The sequence below is a fragment of the Plecotus auritus genome (genome assembly GCF_963455305.1).
Source record: "Plecotus auritus genome assembly, chromosome: X".
NCBI classification, from domain to species: Eukaryota; Metazoa; Chordata; class Mammalia; order Chiroptera; family Vespertilionidae; genus Plecotus; species Plecotus auritus.
The window spans coordinates 44,745,210-44,764,581 of record NC_137784.1 but is presented as its reverse complement, the minus strand read 5'-3'; the positions used below and the strand labels follow the sequence as shown (position 1 = coordinate 44,764,581).

The following is a 19,372-nucleotide window of genomic DNA, read 5'->3' as shown; positions in this document are numbered from 1 at the left end:
CCCTGTACCTCACATGTGACTGTATTTGGATACAGGGCTTTAAAGAAGTAGTTAAGAAAAAGTAAGGTGATATAGATGGTCCTTAATCTATTATGAATGGTGTCCTTATGAGAAGAGATTATTAGGCACAGACACACACGGTGGAAAAACTATGTGAGGAAAGAAGAAAAAGCCAAGGAGAGTGGTCTCTGAAGAAATTAACCCTACCAACACCTTTGTCTTTGAGAATGAGAAAAAAATATTTTGTTTAAGACACCCAGTCTGTGGTAATTTGTTTTGGCATTCTTAGAAAACTACTACAATATCTTAAATATAGTCATCTACTACTTTACAGCCCTGTCCCCTAATGCTCTGTTATTGTTCTTAAAAATATCACAAAAATGAATGAAATATTGCCATCTGCAACAACATGGATGCACCTAGGGAGTATTTGCTGAATGAAATAGTCAGATAAAAACAAATACCATATGATTTCACTTATATGTGGAATCTAAAAAACAAAATAAACAAGCAGAACAGAAACAGACTCAGCATAGATACAGAGAACAGTTGCCAGATGTGAAGGAGGTTGGGGGATGGGTGAAAAAAGTGAAGGGATTAAGAAGTACAAATTAGTAGTTACAGAATTGTCATGGGGTTGTAAAGTACATCACAGGGAATATAGACAATAATAGTGTAATAACTATGTATGGTGTCAGATGGGTATTAGATTTATTGGGGTGATCACTTCATAAATTATATAAATGTCTAATCAGTGGGTTTTACACTGGAAACTAATATAATATTGTACATCAACTATAATAAAAAATACTTAAAAAAGAAAGAAAGCTCATTAGTTTTGCCAGAGGCTGTGGAAAGTGGGAATAGAGAGAGTGCTTAATGGATATGGGTTTTCTTTGGAGATAATGAAAAAATTTTGGAAAGAGATAGAGGTGGTGGTTGCACAACATTGTGAATGTACGAAATTCCACTGAATTGTGTACTTTAAAATGGCTAATTGGATTTGTTCACTGAGTGATATCTCAGGGTTTGCTCCAGCAGCATAGGGAAAGCCCAAATGCTTAAGAATTTTGAATCCTGTGCTAGAATCATGTTTGCTAAAGTCCCATCATACAAAACAAACCACTTGAGCAGCCAAGATTCCAGAGGTGAGAAAATAGACTCTATATATTTATGGATGGAACTTGAAGCTCACTTTTTTGGTTTTGTTTGGTTAATCCTCACCCTAGGATATTTTTCCATTGATTTTTAGGGAGAGTGAAAGAAAGAGGGAAAGAGAGAAATATCAATGTGAGAGAAACACATCGATTGGTTGCCTCCTGCACGCGTCCTGACCAGGGCCCAGGATGAGGAAGGAGCCTGCAACCGAAGTATGTGCCCGCGAACCTGGGACCTTTCAGTCCACAGGCCAACACTCTATCCACTGAGCCAAACTGGTTAGGCTGAAAACTCACTTTTTAAAGAGGCATGTATACAGGGATGGGAGGAAACACTGGCCATTTAAAAAAAATACCAACACAGTAAAATGATTGCCCCCAAAATAAATATTATAATTGCAATATAAATAAAATAAATGTTTATATTTTTTAAAAATATCATCTTTACATATTGTGTACCCATTAATATAGATTTATAGTTATTCTTTATGCTTTTATCTTTTAAATCATATAAGAATTGAGAGTGGAGTTAATAACCAAAATTACAATATTAGAATTTTTTATACTTGTTTTTTTTTTATATTTGTCTTGTTTACTTTGCCGGAGAATTTTATATTTATGTATAGCTTCAAGCTACTGTCTTGTGTCCTTTTGTTTCAAATTAAAGGACTTCATTTATTATTTCTCATAAGGCAGATCTAGAGGTAATTAACTCCCTCAGCTTTTGTTTATCTTGGAATGTCTTAAATTTTCATTTTTGAAGTACAGTTTTAGTGGATAAAGTATTCACAGATGGCCGTGTTTTTCTTTAAGTACTTTAAATATAGCATCCCATTGCCTTCTGGCCTGCAAGGTTACTGCTGATAAATTTACTGTTGATCTTTTAATGGCTCTCTTGTACATAATGAGTCACTTTTCTTTTGCTGCTATCAAGATTCTCTCTTTGTCTTTAATGAACTCTTTTTTATTTTATTTTTTAAATATATATATTACATCAAAGGTTTGGTTATTTACTTATTGATTGATTGATTAAGGTATTACATGTGTCTTTATTTATTTCAGAGAGAAAGGGAGAGGGAAAGAGAGATAGAAACATCAATGATGACAGAGAATCATTGATTGGCTGCCTCCTGAATGCGCCCCCCCACTCCAGAGATTGAGCCAGCAGCCTAGGCATATGCCCTTGACTGGAATCGAACCCAGGACCCTTCAGTCCACAGGCCAATGCTCTATCCACCCAGCCAAACCAGCTAGGGCAGAAACTATTTTTTATTGTTTTAATGTGTTTTTGTGTGGATCTCTTTGGATTTATCTTACTTGAATATTGCTAAGCATTTTATACTGTATATTCATTTCTGTCTTCAAATTTGGAAGTTTTCAGCCATTATTTCTTCAAATAACCTCTCCATTCCTTCCTTTTTCTCTGCCCCTTCTGAGACTCCCATTATGCCTACATTGGTATAGCTCATGCTGCCTCATTAAATATAGGCTCTGTTCACTTTTCTTCATTTTCTTTTTCTTTTTGTTCTTCAGACTCAATAATTTCAAATGACCTGTCTTCAAGTTTACTGATTCTTTTTTCTGCCTGATTAAATTTGTTTTAGACCCATCTAGTCAATATTTCCATTTGGTGTTTGTGTTTTTTAACTCAGAATTCCTGTTTGATTTTTTAAATCATTTTTACTTTTTAAATTGTAGTCTCATTTTATTTCTAAATCAGTTTCTTTATTTGTCCTCATTATCTTTGAGCTCAATGGGCTTATTTAAAGCAGTTTTAAATTATTTGTCAAGTATGCCAAAGGCCTGTGATTCTTTAGGGTAAGTTTCTGGATATTTATTTTCTTCCTTTGAATGGACTATGTTTCTTTGTTTCTCTGTATGACTCATCACCTTTTGTTGAAATTTGGGCATTTAAATTTCAGGACTCATCTCCATTCAGGGGAAGATCTATTCTAATCAGCCCAGTTTAAAGGCTCAGAGTCCATTCAAACCTTTTCTGGATATGTGTCTTCCCTGGGCCTGTGCATGCGCTTTTATTCCCATACCCACATACTCATTTGCTTTTAAAAGTACTAGTTTCCCAAAGAGCTTTACCCTGCTTCTCAAAAGCCTTGGAAGTTCTCTTGTATTCCTCTGTCCATAATCTCTTGCCCCAAGGCACCATGTGTCTGAAGACCCCCTGCACTTCTCACTTGCCACTACTTTGACCATCCCAATTAGTGCTTTAGGGCAGGTGATACAGAAATTAATCCTTTGGGCTACCTATAGACAAGCCAGAGCTTGCAAGCATCTTCCACTCTTTTCCTTCCATCTTGATGGAGGCACTTGGAATTGGGCACCATTCTCCCAATTGCACTGTGCTGCACTAGGGAAGGGGTGGGGCAAGGATGAGCAAAATCACTATGAAAATTTCTACAATTTTGAGTACAGTTTGTTTTGGCTAGGCATTAAATTGGTTGCTCTAGCTTCTTACCTGGTTTATAGAGTTTTCACAAAGTTACTTTGGTCCATTTTATTTTGTTTCCATGGGGGAACAAGGACCTGGAGTGGAGCTTCCATGTTTGTCATCTTGTTGATGTCACTCACAATTATTTGTTAAAACTATATGTGAATCTATATTTTTTCAAAATAAAAAGTTTTACTTAATTTTTTTAAAGAAGCTCAAATTTGCTCACATCCAAAGTGTCTCTTTCAGCCAAGATCTTTCTGCTTGGCACTTTACTCTTCAATTATGAGCTTGTCCTGTGTTTATTTTATTTTATTTTTAAAAATACATCTTTATTATTGAAAGTATTACACATGTCCTCTTTCCCCCCCATTCACTCCCTCTGTCCTCTTACTGAACCCTCCCCAGGCCTTTATCACACTATTGTCCATGTCCATGGGTTATGCATATATACATACAAGTTCTTTTCATTTTTTTATTTTTTAAATTAAATTTAATTTTGTTGTTTAAGGTATTACCAATAGTAGTACATATGTCTCCTTTCCCCCCCCCCACCGATCTCCCCTCACTTCTCCTGTTGCAGAAGACCAAAGAAATACCAAGCATGCTTCCTAGAGAAAGGGAGCGACCCTTTTTATTAACACTAGTGGACTCCGGGAATAATTTCCAAATCAGAGTGAAGAAAGACGCAGAAGGCTTCACTTTTTATAACCTTCTGGGGTCTTTGTCTTGCAGATATGGTTCCACCCCCTTTTGTGGGGTTACAGGAAGGCCCCCAGGTGTTGGGGGTCCCCAGGCCATATCCAATGATCTGTCCTGGGGCCAGCGATAATGACCCTTCGCCCCCACCCCCAGGGCAATGCATTTTTCACAGTTTTTATGGCCTGACATGCCTTGCAAGACCAGTTTCCTCCTCATTCTCCACCTCCTCCTTGTTCCACAAGCTTCTTTTAGCCTTGTGGAGCAACGACCACAGGATGTTATGGTGAACAGGGGTGATGACCGCTCTTAGCTACTTCCTGCTGGAAAGGGACAATGACCAAGGGGTTAGCATCCTGCTTCTTTCTCTCAGAGGGGTTTATAGGGAGTTCTTCTGGTTTGTAGGACCATCTGAATTTTAAAGGCATTCCTGTCCAGTTTGCAGGCAGGCAGAGGTAAGCAGTGGTCCCACAAGCATAGAATGTTCCTGCAGGGGGCACCAGAGGTAGGTGGTGTTTTCAGCCTTGGGGGTAGAGTTGCATAGTTCATCTGGGAGGTGACCTGTGGGATGTTGGCCCTGTGTATTGCTGAAACAAATAGGAGCAACATTAGTTAGCTGCACATTGGCCGTGACAGGTCCTATTATTATTTTTTTCTGTCCAATACAATTCCCCCACCCCCACATGCATTTGGTAGTAGAGTCGTAACATGCCGCAGACTGATAAGTATAGCTAACAAAAATCTGGCTTGATTGGGTTTTCTCGTGGACTACCCAGTCTAGCATATTTGGGTAGCGAGTTTCTAAGCAAGGAGCAAAGGATGGGATGACAACGTGTAATCCAACAATTTATGATAAGACCTTTGTTTCCTTGCTGTGTGGGGAGCAGTAATTTTATGGTGTTTCTGTGTCCCAGCAAGAGCAGATGAGTTCTCCTCCTGGTACTAGTCTCAGATTCTGCTGGCACACATAAAAAGACAAAATAAGAATTGTTAGATAAAACCAGTGATTATCCAGAAATACTAGAGCATGTTACATTAGGAGGAGATAAGAAAGAAAGATTCATGTTAGGGAGAATTCAGCAGGGTGTTATCTGAATTCCTTGGAGCAGGTTGCTCAGCCAGGTCTGCTGTCTTCTTGAGGGTGATCCACAGGGGGTGTTTCTGGTCAGAGGTCACCTTCCACTCAGACAGGATGTCACTCGGCTGGTGGGCTGCCTTCACCCGGGAGTGGTGGACCCAAATGTTTAGTCCTGCAACTTTAAGAGCTGTGGGGGTGGTTAATATGACTGGATAGGGTCCCTTGCAGGTAGGCTTGAGGGGCTGCTTTTTCCAATCCTTTACCCAAACCTGGTCTCCAGGTTTATAAGGATGTACAGCTGTTCCTAGAGAGATGGGTAGTCAGTCAATAACCCACCTGTGGACCTCAAAGACAGTTTTTCCAAGTCCTTGTAGTTGTTTCTGGATTTCTAAGTTCCCTATTTCCCCCAAATCTCCCTTTGGCTGAATTAAGGGAGAGGGTCTACCGTATAGAATTTCAAAGGGAGAGAAACCTACCCTGGCCCTTGGGGCACAGCATACCCGCAGGAGTACAAGAGGCAAGATATCAGTCCAGTGTAAGGTTGTCTCTTGCCATAGCTTAGCATAGCCTGCTTTAGAGTCCAGTTCATGCGCTCCACTTTCCCTGAACTCTGGGCCTGTAAGCTGTATGTAGATTCCATTTAATTCCTAAAGCCTTGGATACCTGTTGTACTATTTCTGCTACAAAGGCTGGGCCATTATCGGACCCTATGGTCAGGCATTCCATACCGTGGAATTATATCCTTCAGCAATGCCTTAGTGACTTCTCTCGCCTTTTCAGTGTGAGTGGGATATGCCTCAACCCAATCTGAAAAGGTGCAAACAAAGACTAGCAGGTATTTTTTCCCTCTGCTAGGCCCTATTTCTGTAAAATCTACTTCTAAGTCCTCAAAAGGAGCTTGCCCATAGCGCTGAACTCCTATCGGTCCCATAGGACCCTGTTTAGCATTGTCCTTAGCACAGAGGAGGCAACGCTGAGAGACTGAGGCACACAAGGAGGGTAGATAAGCAATTAGGTAGTACCTGCCTAACAAAGCTTCTAGGGCAGCCTTTCCTAAATGAGTGAGTTCATGCTGCTGGAGGACTACCTTATGGGCTAACTCTTCTGGGACATAGACCCTATGATCTGGGAGTATCCAACAGCCTTCCTTTGTTTTCTTGCCCCCTTCTTTCTGGGCCCATTTCTCTTCCTGAGGAGTGTATTTTGCAGGTTCAGGTAATTCGGGGGCCAACATGATCTGTGCCGGTGCTGCTTGTTCTTTAGCAGCCAGCTTGGCTGCACTGTCAGCACTCTGGTTTCCTTCTGATACTGAGTCTTTCCCTTTCTGGTGACCTTTGCAATGGATGACGGCTATTTCCTTAGGCTTCCAGACTGCTTCTAGTAACTTTAAAACCTCATTGTGATTTTTTATTCCTTTTCCTCCTGCTGTCAAGAGCACCCTTTCCTAATATATGGCCCCATGGACATGCAGGGCAGCAAAGGCATAGCGCGAGGCAGTGTAGATGTTGGCACACTTATTCTTACTGAGTTCTAGGGCTCTTACTAGGGCCCAAAGTTCTGCCCTCTGCGCTGACCATCCTTCAGGCAGGGTCTGTGCTTCAATTGTCTCAAAGTTTGATACCACTGCATATCCGGCTCGTCTTTTTCCTTCATCTAAGAAGCTGCTGCCGTCTGTGAACAATACCAAGTCCTTGTTTTGCAGGGGCCTATCCCTTAGGTCTGGCCAACTGGAATAAACCTCCTCTAGGACTTCTAGGCAATCATGCTCAGGGGCCCCCTCAGCGATGGGTAGAAAGGTGGCAGGATTAAGTGTTCTCACTGCTTCTAATCGTACCCGCAGATTCTCACATAACAGCCCTTGATACTGAGTCATTCGAGCATGAGTCAGCCAGTGCTGCCCCCTTGCTTCCATCAGGGTGACAACAGCATGAGGTACTTTTACATTTAAGTTTTGTCCTAAGGTAAGCTTATCTGCTTCCTTGACTAATAATGCCATGGCTGCAAGGGCCTGAGGCACGGGGGCCACCCGGAGGCAACTGGGTCAATCCGCTTGGAGAGATAGGCTACTGGTCTTTGCCAGGGTCCAAACTCCTGGGTTAGAACTCCTAGAGCTACCCTGCTGTTCTCGTGAACAAAAAGATTAAAGTCTCGTGTCACATCTGGTAGCCCTAGTGCCGGGGCCTCAGGGAGCTTTGCCTTTATGGTGATGAAGGCTTTCTCCTGTTTGGGACCCCAGTAGATGGGTGCCTTCTCTTCTCCTCTTAAAGCTTCATAGAGAGGCTTGGCCAAGTCTGAAAACCCTGGGATCCAAATTCGACAGAATCCTGCTGCTCCCATGAATTCCCAAATCTGCCGCTGGGTGCTAGGGACTAGGATGGCACATACTGCCTGCTTCCTTTCAGTCCCTAGCCTTCATTTCCCTTGGGTGATCCGGAAGCCTAGATACTTGACTTCTTTCTGACAAATCTGTGCCTTTTTCTTAGACATCCGATAACCTGTTTCAGTTAGTAGTCTCAAAAGGGCTCATGTTCCCTCCCAGCACTGAGCTCTGTGGAGCTGGCCAGCAGGAGGTCGTCTACATACTGGAGTAGAACACATCCCAAGTCCTGTCCTGGGAACTTAGATCAGATGCTAGTGCTCCACAAAAAGAGTAGGGGAGTTATTGAACCTTTGTGGCAGTCTGGTCCAGGTGAACTGCTCCTTGGCTCCTGTAGTTGGGTTTTCCCATTCGAAAGTGAAGAGAGGCTGACTGGAAGGCGCTAATCGAAAACAGAAAAAGGCATCTTTCAGATCTAGGCATGTAAACCATTCCGCCTCTGATGGGATGAGTCCTAGAAGAGTGTAGGGGTTTGGCAGTGCTGAATGCAGGGTTATAACAGCCTCATTAATAGCCCATAGATCTTGCACCGGGTGGTAGTCGTTAGTCCCAGGCTTTAAGAGAGGAGTGTTCCATGGAGACCTGCATCATTTAACAAGTCCCCACTGAAGCAACTGGTCTAAGTGGACCTGGATTCCTAGGCATGCTTCCCTTGGAATTGGATATTGGCAGATTTTAACAGGCTGTGCCCCAGGCTTTAACTCGATTAGCACCGGGGCGTGGTCCCTAGCCAGGCCTGGAGGATTCCCTTCTGCCTAGACCAGCGGGAATTCCTTCTCTAGTTCAGGTTCTAATGGTGAGGCCTTTGTCTGGGGGGTATAAAGTCTCCATTCTTCCTCCCTTGGCACTGCTAAGGACAGGATCATTGGGGAGGTCTCCTCACCTAGGCGAAGCTGTGCTGAGCCATCTGGAGCAAAAGTGATTTCTGCCCCCATTTTGGCTAAAATGTCTCTACGCATTAGAGGCACTGGACAGTTTGGCAAGTACAGGAATTCATGAATTACTTGATGACTGCCAAGTTGGCATCGGCGAGGGTGGCAGAATGGTCTACAGGTCTGGACCCCAGTAGCTCCAATAATGGTGACCTCCTTTCTTAAGAGAGGCGCTACTTTCTGAGTGACTACTGAGTGCTCAGCTCCAGTATCAACCATAAAGTCCTCAGTCTGGCCCCCAACTTTCATTCTGACCATGGGCTCGTGGGGGCCTAGCCAAAGTGAGCCCGGTCTGTCCTAGCCAGAATCAGCCATTGCCTGCCCATTGAGATCTGCTTCAGGTGGCTCTGGTTGATAGCAACTGGGCGGAAAAGGGGGCCCAGTCTTTTTACTTTGCCGTTTGGGACATTCATTCTTCCAGTGTCCTGTTTCCTTACAATAGGCACACTGGTCTCGTCTCAGGCTTGCTCTTGCTTTTCCTCCTAGTCTGTATCCTTGCTGATCTGTCTGGGATCCTGAGCCTCTAAAAGCCAGTGCTATTATATTGGCCCTTCTTTGTATTCTCTTTTCTTTCTCCTTCCTTGCTGCACTGTCTCGATTGATAAAAACCTTGTTAGCTATCTCTAGCAGTTCAGTAGCATTCTTTCCTGAAAACCCTTCCAGTTTCTGTAATTTTCTCCTGATATCTGGCTGGGCTTGGCCTACAAAAACAGCATTTACCATGGTTTGATTTTCTGGGGCCTCAGGTCTAAAGAGGTTGTAGATCCTGTATGCCTCACATACTATCTTATAGAAAGATGCTGGACTTTCATCAGGCTTCTGGAAAACCTCAGAGATTTTAGCCATGTTGGTGGGCTTCTTGGCTCCAGCCCTTACCCCCTGGAGGAAGGCCAGCCAATATCTTTCTAGCCCGGTCATTCCATCTTCTGAGTTCGGTTTCCAATTGGGTGTCTCATCTGGGAAGGCCTTCCTGGCCCATCTGTCTGTATCTAATATTCCTGCCGGGGCCTGGGTCTGGAGCCACTTCTGAGCCTCTGTTACTACTCTCATGTGCTCCTCAGTGTTAAAGAACGTGAAAAGGAGCTGCTTGCAGTCCACCCAGGTGGGCTTCTGGGTCTGGAAGATCATTTCTAGGAGGTCTATCATGGCCTGAGGTTTTTCAGAATAAGCTGGGGTGTGATGTTTCCAGTTCAAGATGTCACTGGTGGTAAAGGGCTAATAATAATAGACTGGCCCTCCCTCCTGCAAGGTCCCATCTTCGCCAACTACTTTGGCACCCCAAATCTCCCTCAGAGGCATCTGACATGGCCTGAGCCCTTGATCAGCTGAACGCAAGCACCGCAAGCGCTCTGGAGAGCCTGGTTGAGGAGAAACGGAAGGGGGCGGTGTCTCTGGACCTTTCAGACAAGCTGGGGAAGCACTTGGTGCTGCCGGTGGCACATATGGAGATGGTAAAACTAGCAGGACTTCCTTAGGGGATCCTGGCAGAACAAGGGGATGAGTTCCCTTCTGAGAAACCTGTTTCTTTTCTCCTACTCCTAAAACCTTACAGAACTGTACCCAAGGTGGCAAGGTTTGAGCAATTCCTAACCAGCTGTCTATGTAAGGGAAGTGATCTGGGTGTCCAGGGTCTGTCGTGACTACATTCCAGACCACCCTGACCAGTCCTACGTCTAAAGTGCCTTCCGGGGGGCCAGGCAACCCCAAAGGCTGGCCATTTTAATTCACATAATTTCTTCAGTGTTTTGGGTTCATTTTAATAACATAGTCCTCAATAAAATCCTTTTCAAAATTTTCCAACATGCAATTGAGAATAGTGGGTTTATTTTGTCCCAACACCATGATGATTGGTGGTGAGAGACAGACAAGGGTGCAGGGAAATTTACTAAAAGCCTGGAGGGTCTCCTTAAAGAAAAGATCCTTAATCAGCACAGGCAGAGGCAGGGCGGGTAAAATCTCTCCTCCCTGTGGAGCTGTGAGCACTGCCCCTGAAAGTCTCAGCCAGCCAAAAGAGACAAGAAAAGCCACAAATACCTTTAAATCTACCCCAGAATTCCAAAATTTCAACCTAACACAGCAAAATCACAGAGCAAACCAAAGCCCCTAGTACACAAACATAGACAGAAATTTTTATCAACTATCCCTCCATGATAGAGAGCAAATGTCTCTGAGAAAACTAACTCAACAGCGCTGCTTGAGACTTTTGCAGACCATCACGGGTTCAGCCTTCAGTAAATCAAACGTTTTAACCAGATGAGCAAACAGAAAATCAAAGCAGCTTTCGCTTTCACACAGACCAGTTAATCAGCAGATAATTATGCCAAGACAGACAAACATCCGTACTCACATTCTCTCAGTAGACTAGCCCAGACTGGAGCTGAGCAGATAAAGCCCAACTCCCCAGATGGGCATGGGGGCACTCCTGGCACCCACGCCCCAGAACAGAATTCTCGACCAACATCTCGGTGAGAACCTACCAGAGGAGTTAAGACTGCGTCCAGCCCCCCTTCTCGGTAGCAAATTGGCTAGTCCTACACACAAACAAACAGAAGAGTGAACCCATAATTCCTTAATCGAATCTGAATTCACTCACCTCCGGAGTCCTGATTCCTGACTTACCTGACGAAGTCCTATGACTTCTGGGGAGGTGATCAAGCTCCCCCTTCCACTCACTTGGAGTTGGTCTGACTGACTGGGGCCCCTACCTTACTGTTTCTGTCAACAGGTCCAGAGGTGTCCGTCCACTTTCAGGCAAGAGCCAAATGCGGTTAGCTTCCCGGTTCAGGGAACCAAATGTTGCAGAAGACCAAAGAAATACCAAGCACGCTTCCTAGAGAAAGGGAGGGACCCCATTTATTAACACTAGTGGACTCCGGGAATAATTTCCAAATCAGAGTGAAGAAACACGCAGAGGGCTTCACTTTTTATAACCTTCTGGGGTCTTTGTCTTGCAGATATGGTTCCGCCCCCTTTTGTGGGGTTACAGGAAGGCCCCCAGGTGTTGGGGGTCCCCAGGCTGAACTAAAAGCAGTTATGGTGTGTATCTTCCCTGACAAGGTCAACCTTTACCTTAACTGAGCTTATTATCTTTTTTCATCTATGATAACATATCATTGAAATGTCAAGGTAACTTGTAACTTCTGTTTTACCTGGACCCCTCAGGCCACAACCAAATGTCCTGGGTGCCTGGACAGATACCACAAATTCCTTCATTGTTATTGTTATCATGTTAGTTGTTGATTGTTAACTATCCTATACCCACCTAAGTAAAAGAAGTATGTGTCTCATATTCTTTATCCAATCCCAGAGGTCGCCCCCAATTTGCTTTCTCCCTCCTCTCTAATATTATCACCAGTGTATTTCATATAACCCACCTATGTCTCCTCCTTTGATTGCAATGTATAAAAATAGATGAAAAACCACCATTCTCTGGAGCATTATCCCAATCCGTTGAGGTTCTGCTTCCCGGCAATTGTTGACAGTTTGGCTCAAATAAGCTCACAAAAATTCTTTACAGGTTTGAATGTTTTTATGTTAACAAATATCATTAAAGTTACCTTAGTTTTGAGATCTTCCCACCTACCAGGGTAATATTTTCTTGACATAGGGAACAAATAAGTAATCTATTACTCCAGCTAAACCAACCCACGTTTTTCTTTTTGTTTATTCTAGGTTCTGGTGTAGGATGTATAACCACTTTGACAAAGGGCTGCATCCCAAGCTAGAGAGTCTCCTGAAAATTAAGAAGTAGAGGACAGAAACCAAGATGGCGGCATAGGTAAGCACCTAAACTGCTGCCTCGCACAACAATTTCAAAACTACAACTAAAAGACAGAACGGACACCATCCAGAACCACAGGAAAGCTGGCTGAGTGAAAATTCTACAACTAGAAGGAAAGAGAAAAGCTCACAGAGAATTGGAGGTACGGCAAAGGGTCTTTGTGCGTGCAGAGAGGAAGGGTGGCTGAGTGACTGGCTGACTTTCTCTGGCGGAAGGGGGAAGGAAGCCCCCGACTGCACTGAACCCCAGTTCTGACTGCACTGAACCCCAGTTCCGGGCGAGCCCCTGGGGACCCACGCTCTTGTAGGGGGAGTCTGGACTCTCGGGCGGAGACTCGGGAGCTGGGGAAGGCAGAAGTCTGAAGGCGCGCGCGTGGAGCTGGGGAAGGCAGAAGTCTGAAGGCGCGCACGTGCCAGTGCGCACAAAGGCTGCAGAGGTTGCCACAGGCTTTCCCTAAGGGAAGGGAGTCAGAGGCTCCTGACTGCACTGAGCCCCAGTTCTGACTGCACTGGACCCCAGTTCCAGGCGAGCCCCTGGGGACCCACGCTCTTGCGGGGGGAATCTGGACTCTCGGGCAGAGACTGGGGAGCCGGGGAAGGCAGAGGTCTGAAGGCGCGCATGTGCGTGCAAGGGCAAGGCTAAGGGGAAGCCAAGACTGAGACTCCACCCCATCCAAGCTGAGCACAGAGGCTATTGCAATTTGGCAAGTCTAATCCTATAAGGCTGTCTCCAGCACCGAACTTCTCCCAGCATAGACACAGCTGATCCTTACAGCCAACTGGCCTGGAGGTCAATTCTTCCCAGTGATACCAACAGCAATCAAGACTTAATTACAACAAGGCTGTACACACAGTCCACAAAGGGGTGCACCAAGAGTGTCCACCTCAGGTTACCTCGGGAGGCAGACCCACTGGGCCATATTGGAAACCTAGCACACAAATCCACCTTACCAACTCAGGGAAGCAGTGAAAATGCGGCGTCAAAGAATCAGATCACAAATGAAAGAAATGGAGGAAAACAAACGACTGGATATAGAATTCAAAACTACGGTTATAAGGCTTTTCAAGAATATCCTAGAAAAGGCCGATAAATATAAGGAGACCCTCGAAGATATGAAAAAGGACCAACTAGAAATTAAACATACACTGACTGAAATAAAAAATATTATACAGAGACCCAAAAACAGACAAGAGGAACACAAAAATCAAGTCAAAGAATTGAAATATAAAGAAGCAAAAAACACTCAACTGAGAAAGCAAAAAGCAAAAAAAAAATCCAAAAAGTTGAAGATAATGTAAGAAGACTCTGGGACAACTTCAAGCGTACCAACATCAGAATTATGGGGGTGCCAGAAGAAGAGAGAGAGCAAGATACTGAAAACCTATTTGAAGAAATAATGACCGAAAACTTCCCCCACCTGGTGAAAGAAATAGACTTACAAGTCCAGGAAGCGCACAGAACCCCAAACAAAAGGAATCCAAAGAGGACCACACCAAGACACATCATAATTAAAATGCCAAGAGCAAAAGACAAAGAGAGAATATTAAAAGCAGCAAGAGAAAAACAGTTAATTACCTACAAGGGAGCACCCATACGACTGTCAGCTGACTTCTCAACAGAAACTATGCAGGCCAGACGGGAGTGGCAAGAAATTTTCAATGTGATGAATAGCAAGAACCTACAACCAAGATTACTCTACACAAGAAAGCTATCATTCAGAATTGAAGGGCAGATAAAGAGCTTCACAGATAAGAAAAAGCTAAAGGAGTTCATCACCACCAAACCAGTATTATATGAAATTATGAAAGGTATTCTTAAAGAAGAGGAAGAAGAAAAAAGTAAAGAGAAAAATTATGAACAACAAATACATATCTATCAACAAGTGAAACTAAAAATCAAGTGAATTAAAAACCTGAGGAACAGAATAATCTGGTGAATGTAATAGAATCAGGGGCATAGAAAGGGAGTGGACTGATAATTCTCAGGGGGAAAGGGGTATGGGGGGGTTCATGAAGTGACTGGACAAAAATCATACACCTATGGATGAGGACAGTGGGGGGGAGGTAAGGGCAGAAGGTGGGGTGTGAACTGGGTCGAGGGGACCTATGGGGGGAAAAAGGAGAAACAATTGTAATAATCTGAATAAAGATTTATTTAAAAAAAAAAAGAAGCAGAGGACAATGCTGGAGGCAGATGTGCACAAACTAGAAGAGGTATGGAGAAAAGTCTCAAAATGAGGTCCTCTTCCCTTCTGGGTAGGCTCAGCTCATTTGGTGTTGAATTGGTACTTTTGAGAAGCTGCCTGGTTGTCTTTTTATACTTTCTGGTTTCCAGATGTCCTGTGTCTACAGAGCTCTGTGGCACAACTCTTTTTCTTAATTCCCATAGAATGTGGTAAATATCACACTCAGCTAGTTAAACAAGTGGATTAGTTCCCTTTATTTATTTGGATGCAATTATTAGGAGAAACAAAAGGAAACAACAGGGAAGTCATACTGGCATGCTTGTTATCCATCAAGAAAATAAGTGTACCATCTTGGTTGTACTGATAAGAACAATAAAATTGTTATATTTTCAATTAGGAAAACCTTATAAAATTGTCATTTCTTTCTCATGTAGATTGCAAACTTTATTGAGTGCTCGTGTTATATGTGTTGATTTTGCTTTATAATACCAACAAAACCAAAGTCAGACACTTGTTTTTAATTACAGGTTAAAGTCAACAAGGAATTTCTTTCAAAATATAAAAAATGCTGAGCTGCTTCTGGAATCCAGGGGTTCTTAAGGTGATGTCTGAAGGAGAGGGGAGGGGTACTTCTTAGAAAACAATTATTGGAACAGGTGTGCTATTTAGGAACTGGGTGTGAACCCACTTTAGGGCAAATAAGGCATAACTTTTCTTCCTATAAGTAAACAAATACCTTTTATTGTGAAAATAAATGTATTGTTGTTACAGCAGATCTCAAACTTTTTAATGTCCTCTTGGGAGGTAATAGTCAGTTACTTTGTTCCATTTTTTAAAGAAAGAAGGAAAACTGTAAAATTTAAATTATAATTATAAGAAACTTAAAATTATAGGAAGCAAGGGAAGCAAGCAGTCCTGGGGACACCAAGCCCAAATCAGAATTGAGAAGTAGGAAAACCTTCCTAGGATATCCTGCCTTCTCTTTTAGCTGATAGCAAAAAGGCCCCCAGAGTAGGTCACTTATTCTAGACTCAGCCATCTCACTTATTCCTGCCTGATTCCTGAGAGAGAATCAGATTCATTATAGATATAATTAGATCATTCTCTGATTGTAAAGTAAAACATTAAGTAAGTTTTAAAAAATATATGTACATAATTATTAGCATTTTTTTAAAATTCAGAGAAGAAAAACAGAAGTTGTCCATAATATTATTACCCAAATAACCCTGTTGATGTTTTTAAAGGGCAGTTCAAGTATAAAGTTAAAATATGCAGAATGCAAAAGCGTACAAGATGAAGAAAAGTTTAAAAGACTCCCCCAGCTACCTACCCATTTAGTTCTTTTCCCCAGGGATTATCACTATCCATGTGTATGTGTGTGATTTTGTGGTTTCTGGAAAAATGAAAATGATATACCTATTCTATAATGCAGGAGCTCTTAACTGGAGTCCATGAACCCAAAGATGTCCACAAATGCCTTATGGGGCATCTGTGGAGCCCCTGAAATTATACCTGAAAACTGTGTATGTCCTGTCTGATGCACAGATATGTGTATGCATGCAGTTTTCTGAGAAGAAGGTCCATCATTTTCTTCAGATTTTAAAAGGGTCTATGTTCCCCAGAAAGTTAAGAATCACTGTTGTAAAGTATAAGTGAATCATTATGTTATCCTTGAAAGTGAAAATATCCATTGGAGGTAACATGATGTAGTAGACAAGTTATAGATTTTGACATCTAAAAGAAACACCATGTGTGTTTTTCATGGGTGTCTTGCTGTCAGCATTACAAATAAAAATTAATTTTGTAAAGTAAAAATTTTCTAGATGTAATTTACTTATAGGATATTTTTTCTTACATGATATTACCCTACTATCCCCCCTTTTTTTGATTAATGGAGGCTTTTGTAAATCTTATAATGCAGTCTTGATAACTTTAAATTTTAATTTTTTGCACAAAAATATGACTGCTTTAGTTTCATTGCATGTTCAGGAATTTTACCATGAGATGAACTACCAAAAGAAATTTTACTTAACACTTTAGGAACAGCTTTTTGTCCAGTACAATTAAATTTTCTTGAATATTCACTTATTTGAATTAGCCTATTTAAATTAATCTGAAAACTTGATTATTATTTTACTGTCAAATTTAATACTCTACCAACAATCTTAATTTACCCTGTAAATATTAGTGGAAAGGATTATTTGCATTCTTGAGTAGGCCCTGAGCATTCCTGGTGCTAGGCTGGATTTAGATATAGGGCAGCTGCTGCTGGCCAAGTCTTTGTCTGTTACCTGGGTCCCAATCTGAGCTGGGCCAAGTCACACTGTCTGTCACCTGTGTCCCGATCTGAGCTGGGCGTGGGAAGCAAAGCAGCCATGGGAGCAGGAGACCTCCCTCAGACGGGGTGAGGGTTCAGGCCCCTGCAAGGTTGGGAGGGTGGGGGTCTGTGCCCCACCTCTGATGATCCCCAAGTTAGGATTCCAAATCAATTATATAGAAAAGATTTCTTTATTAACTTTTGGTCAAGAATATGTTTGTATATTTTCAGAAAACAACTCCAAGACCATGTGGATTCCTGCAACAGAGAGGAATTGACAGGTCTGCTCCAACCACGAAGACAAGAGGAGAAACAGTCCAGAGATGGAAGACGCTGATGACACCTTGCCACGCTAGCAGTCAGCAGCTAGGCGATGCAGCAGCTTGCCTAGGACCAAACCAGAGAGGGTCGGACCTGCATTGCCACCATGTGCCCACCATCCAGATATCATTGCTGACATGTACACTTAAGGAACTGTTTGACATTAAAATGGGGACTCAGAACTGTTGGACATTGAAATTGGGACTCAAACATTTTTTGTTATTATACATTTATTTCTAGTCTGCAGAGGCAAGATTTTTTAAAGGAAAGAAAAGGGGAAAAAATAGATACAGAGGCAAAGAAGCATTGAACAGACTGTCAAACTACAGCAGGAAGGCAGAGGAGGTTTTTTTTTTTGAGGGTGGGGGACTGTAACAGATCAACTGAAGGACTTGTACGCATGCATATAAGCATAACCAATGGATAAAAGACACTGGGGGGTGGGCGCAGGTAAAGGCATGTACTGGGGGGAAGGGGAGGCTGGGGGAGGTCAATGGGGAAATAAAAGAGACATATGTACTACTATTTGTAATACTTCAAACAATTAAAAAAAATAAATTAATTAAAAAAATAATAAAAAAATAAAAGAAACAGTTCTACCACTTCCTAAATGTGTGAATTGGGGTGACTAACTTAAATTATCTAAGACTCAGTTTCCTCATTTGTAAAATACAGTTCGTACCTAATGAATAGGATTTTTATGAGTATAAAAGGAAATACTATATGTAAAGTGTCCGGCACATAAGGGTATTCAATAAATGTTAGTGAGCCTACACCTTGCCCTCCAGCTCCCAGTAATAAAATTGCACTTATCAGAAAAGAAGACTTTTATAGACACAGCATCATTGAGGATCTTGAATGGTAGGGCTTTTAAAGCACTATGTCATGTGATAAAGAAAAGATGTTTGGGGGTAAGGCAAGTGGATAGAAACAAAGATCATTTGTTAGCATATAAGTGACAGTAGGCAGGATCCCTGCAGGGCTATGACATTTGCCTAGTTTTTATCCTGTTTATAATTCTTTCAACCATTCCTTGCTCCCATAATAGAAATTGAAAGCCCATGATGAGCCACCAGAAGAAATTTGTACCTGCTCTCAATTAGGAAATTTATCATCTCAGCATCTGGGAAGTCCTTTGACCAATCCTTTTACCTTTATGGGTATTGATGGAGAACTGAACACCTTGATGGAGAATGACACCTTGTCCAGGGAAGGAGGCCTCTGAGCTCAGATGGATCAAGTAAAAAGCCAGTGTAGACTGCCACCATGACTGTTGTGGGATTATGGCCAGCATTTGGTCCATAAACATTTCTGCTGATGTGGGCTTCTCTGGAAACCCAGGCATCTCTGAGGTCAGGAGTGTCTCTGGGGCCATGGGCATCATTGGCAACACAGGCAGCTCTGAGGCTATGGACTTCTCTGGGGACATCATCATCTCTGGGGCCACAGGCTTATCTGGAGACATGGGTTTCTCTGGGTGCATGGGAATCGCTGGGGAAATGGACAGCTCTAAGGACACAGGCATCTCCAAGGCTAGCATCAAGGAGGCAGGCTGCTCCCAGCAACAGTGAGCTACTTACCTGCTTCCATATGCTGTAGCTATAGCACCACAATGATCTTTGTCCCAAAAAAGGCTATACTGCTTTTCTAATTTGTTTAAATGGGTAGGGCCAAGATTCACCTCCTCCCACTTAAGAGTCTGGAAGGGGATTTAGGGCCTTTTACTAATTAAGCAACCAGTATATGCATGCCAACCAGCCCAGAATGTAGGCAAGAGAAAAAAAATATGTTGTTGTTCTAGAATGGGATTTAACTTTAGATATGTTGCCTTTCAGCTAACATATTAGATTGGTTCCATTATTCCATTTTACTTCCATACTTTTTCACTCTCACTGCTGTACCATGAGAAAAAAGTGGAAATATTGTCACAGTAGCTAATTAAGACCCTATAAGGGGGTGGAGAGATGGTATGCAACAGGTAACTGAATTACAGAATGGTTTAAAAGAAAATTTTACTTTCAGGTTTGTTTACTCAAGATGTAAACTACATTATTGTCAATAGAGACCCTGATATTTGCC

General features: G+C 42.5%; 1 protein-coding gene across 1 annotated transcript in view; it reads left to right on the top strand.

The window, feature by feature from the left end:
* MTMR8 (myotubularin related protein 8) overlaps positions 1-18,864 on the top strand; it is a gene marked incomplete at both ends in the record, with an annotated part of 111,021 nt that extends 92,157 nt beyond the window's left edge. Inside the window, 5 exon segments of the mRNA XM_080653077.1 lie at positions 12,362-12,434; positions 14,639-14,683; positions 18,342-18,515; positions 18,519-18,544; positions 18,546-18,864. Coding sequence (XP_080509203.1) covers positions 12,362-12,434; positions 14,639-14,683; positions 18,342-18,515; positions 18,519-18,544; positions 18,546-18,864 — 637 coding nt within the window.
* Between the last annotated feature and the right edge of the window lie 508 nt (positions 18,865-19,372).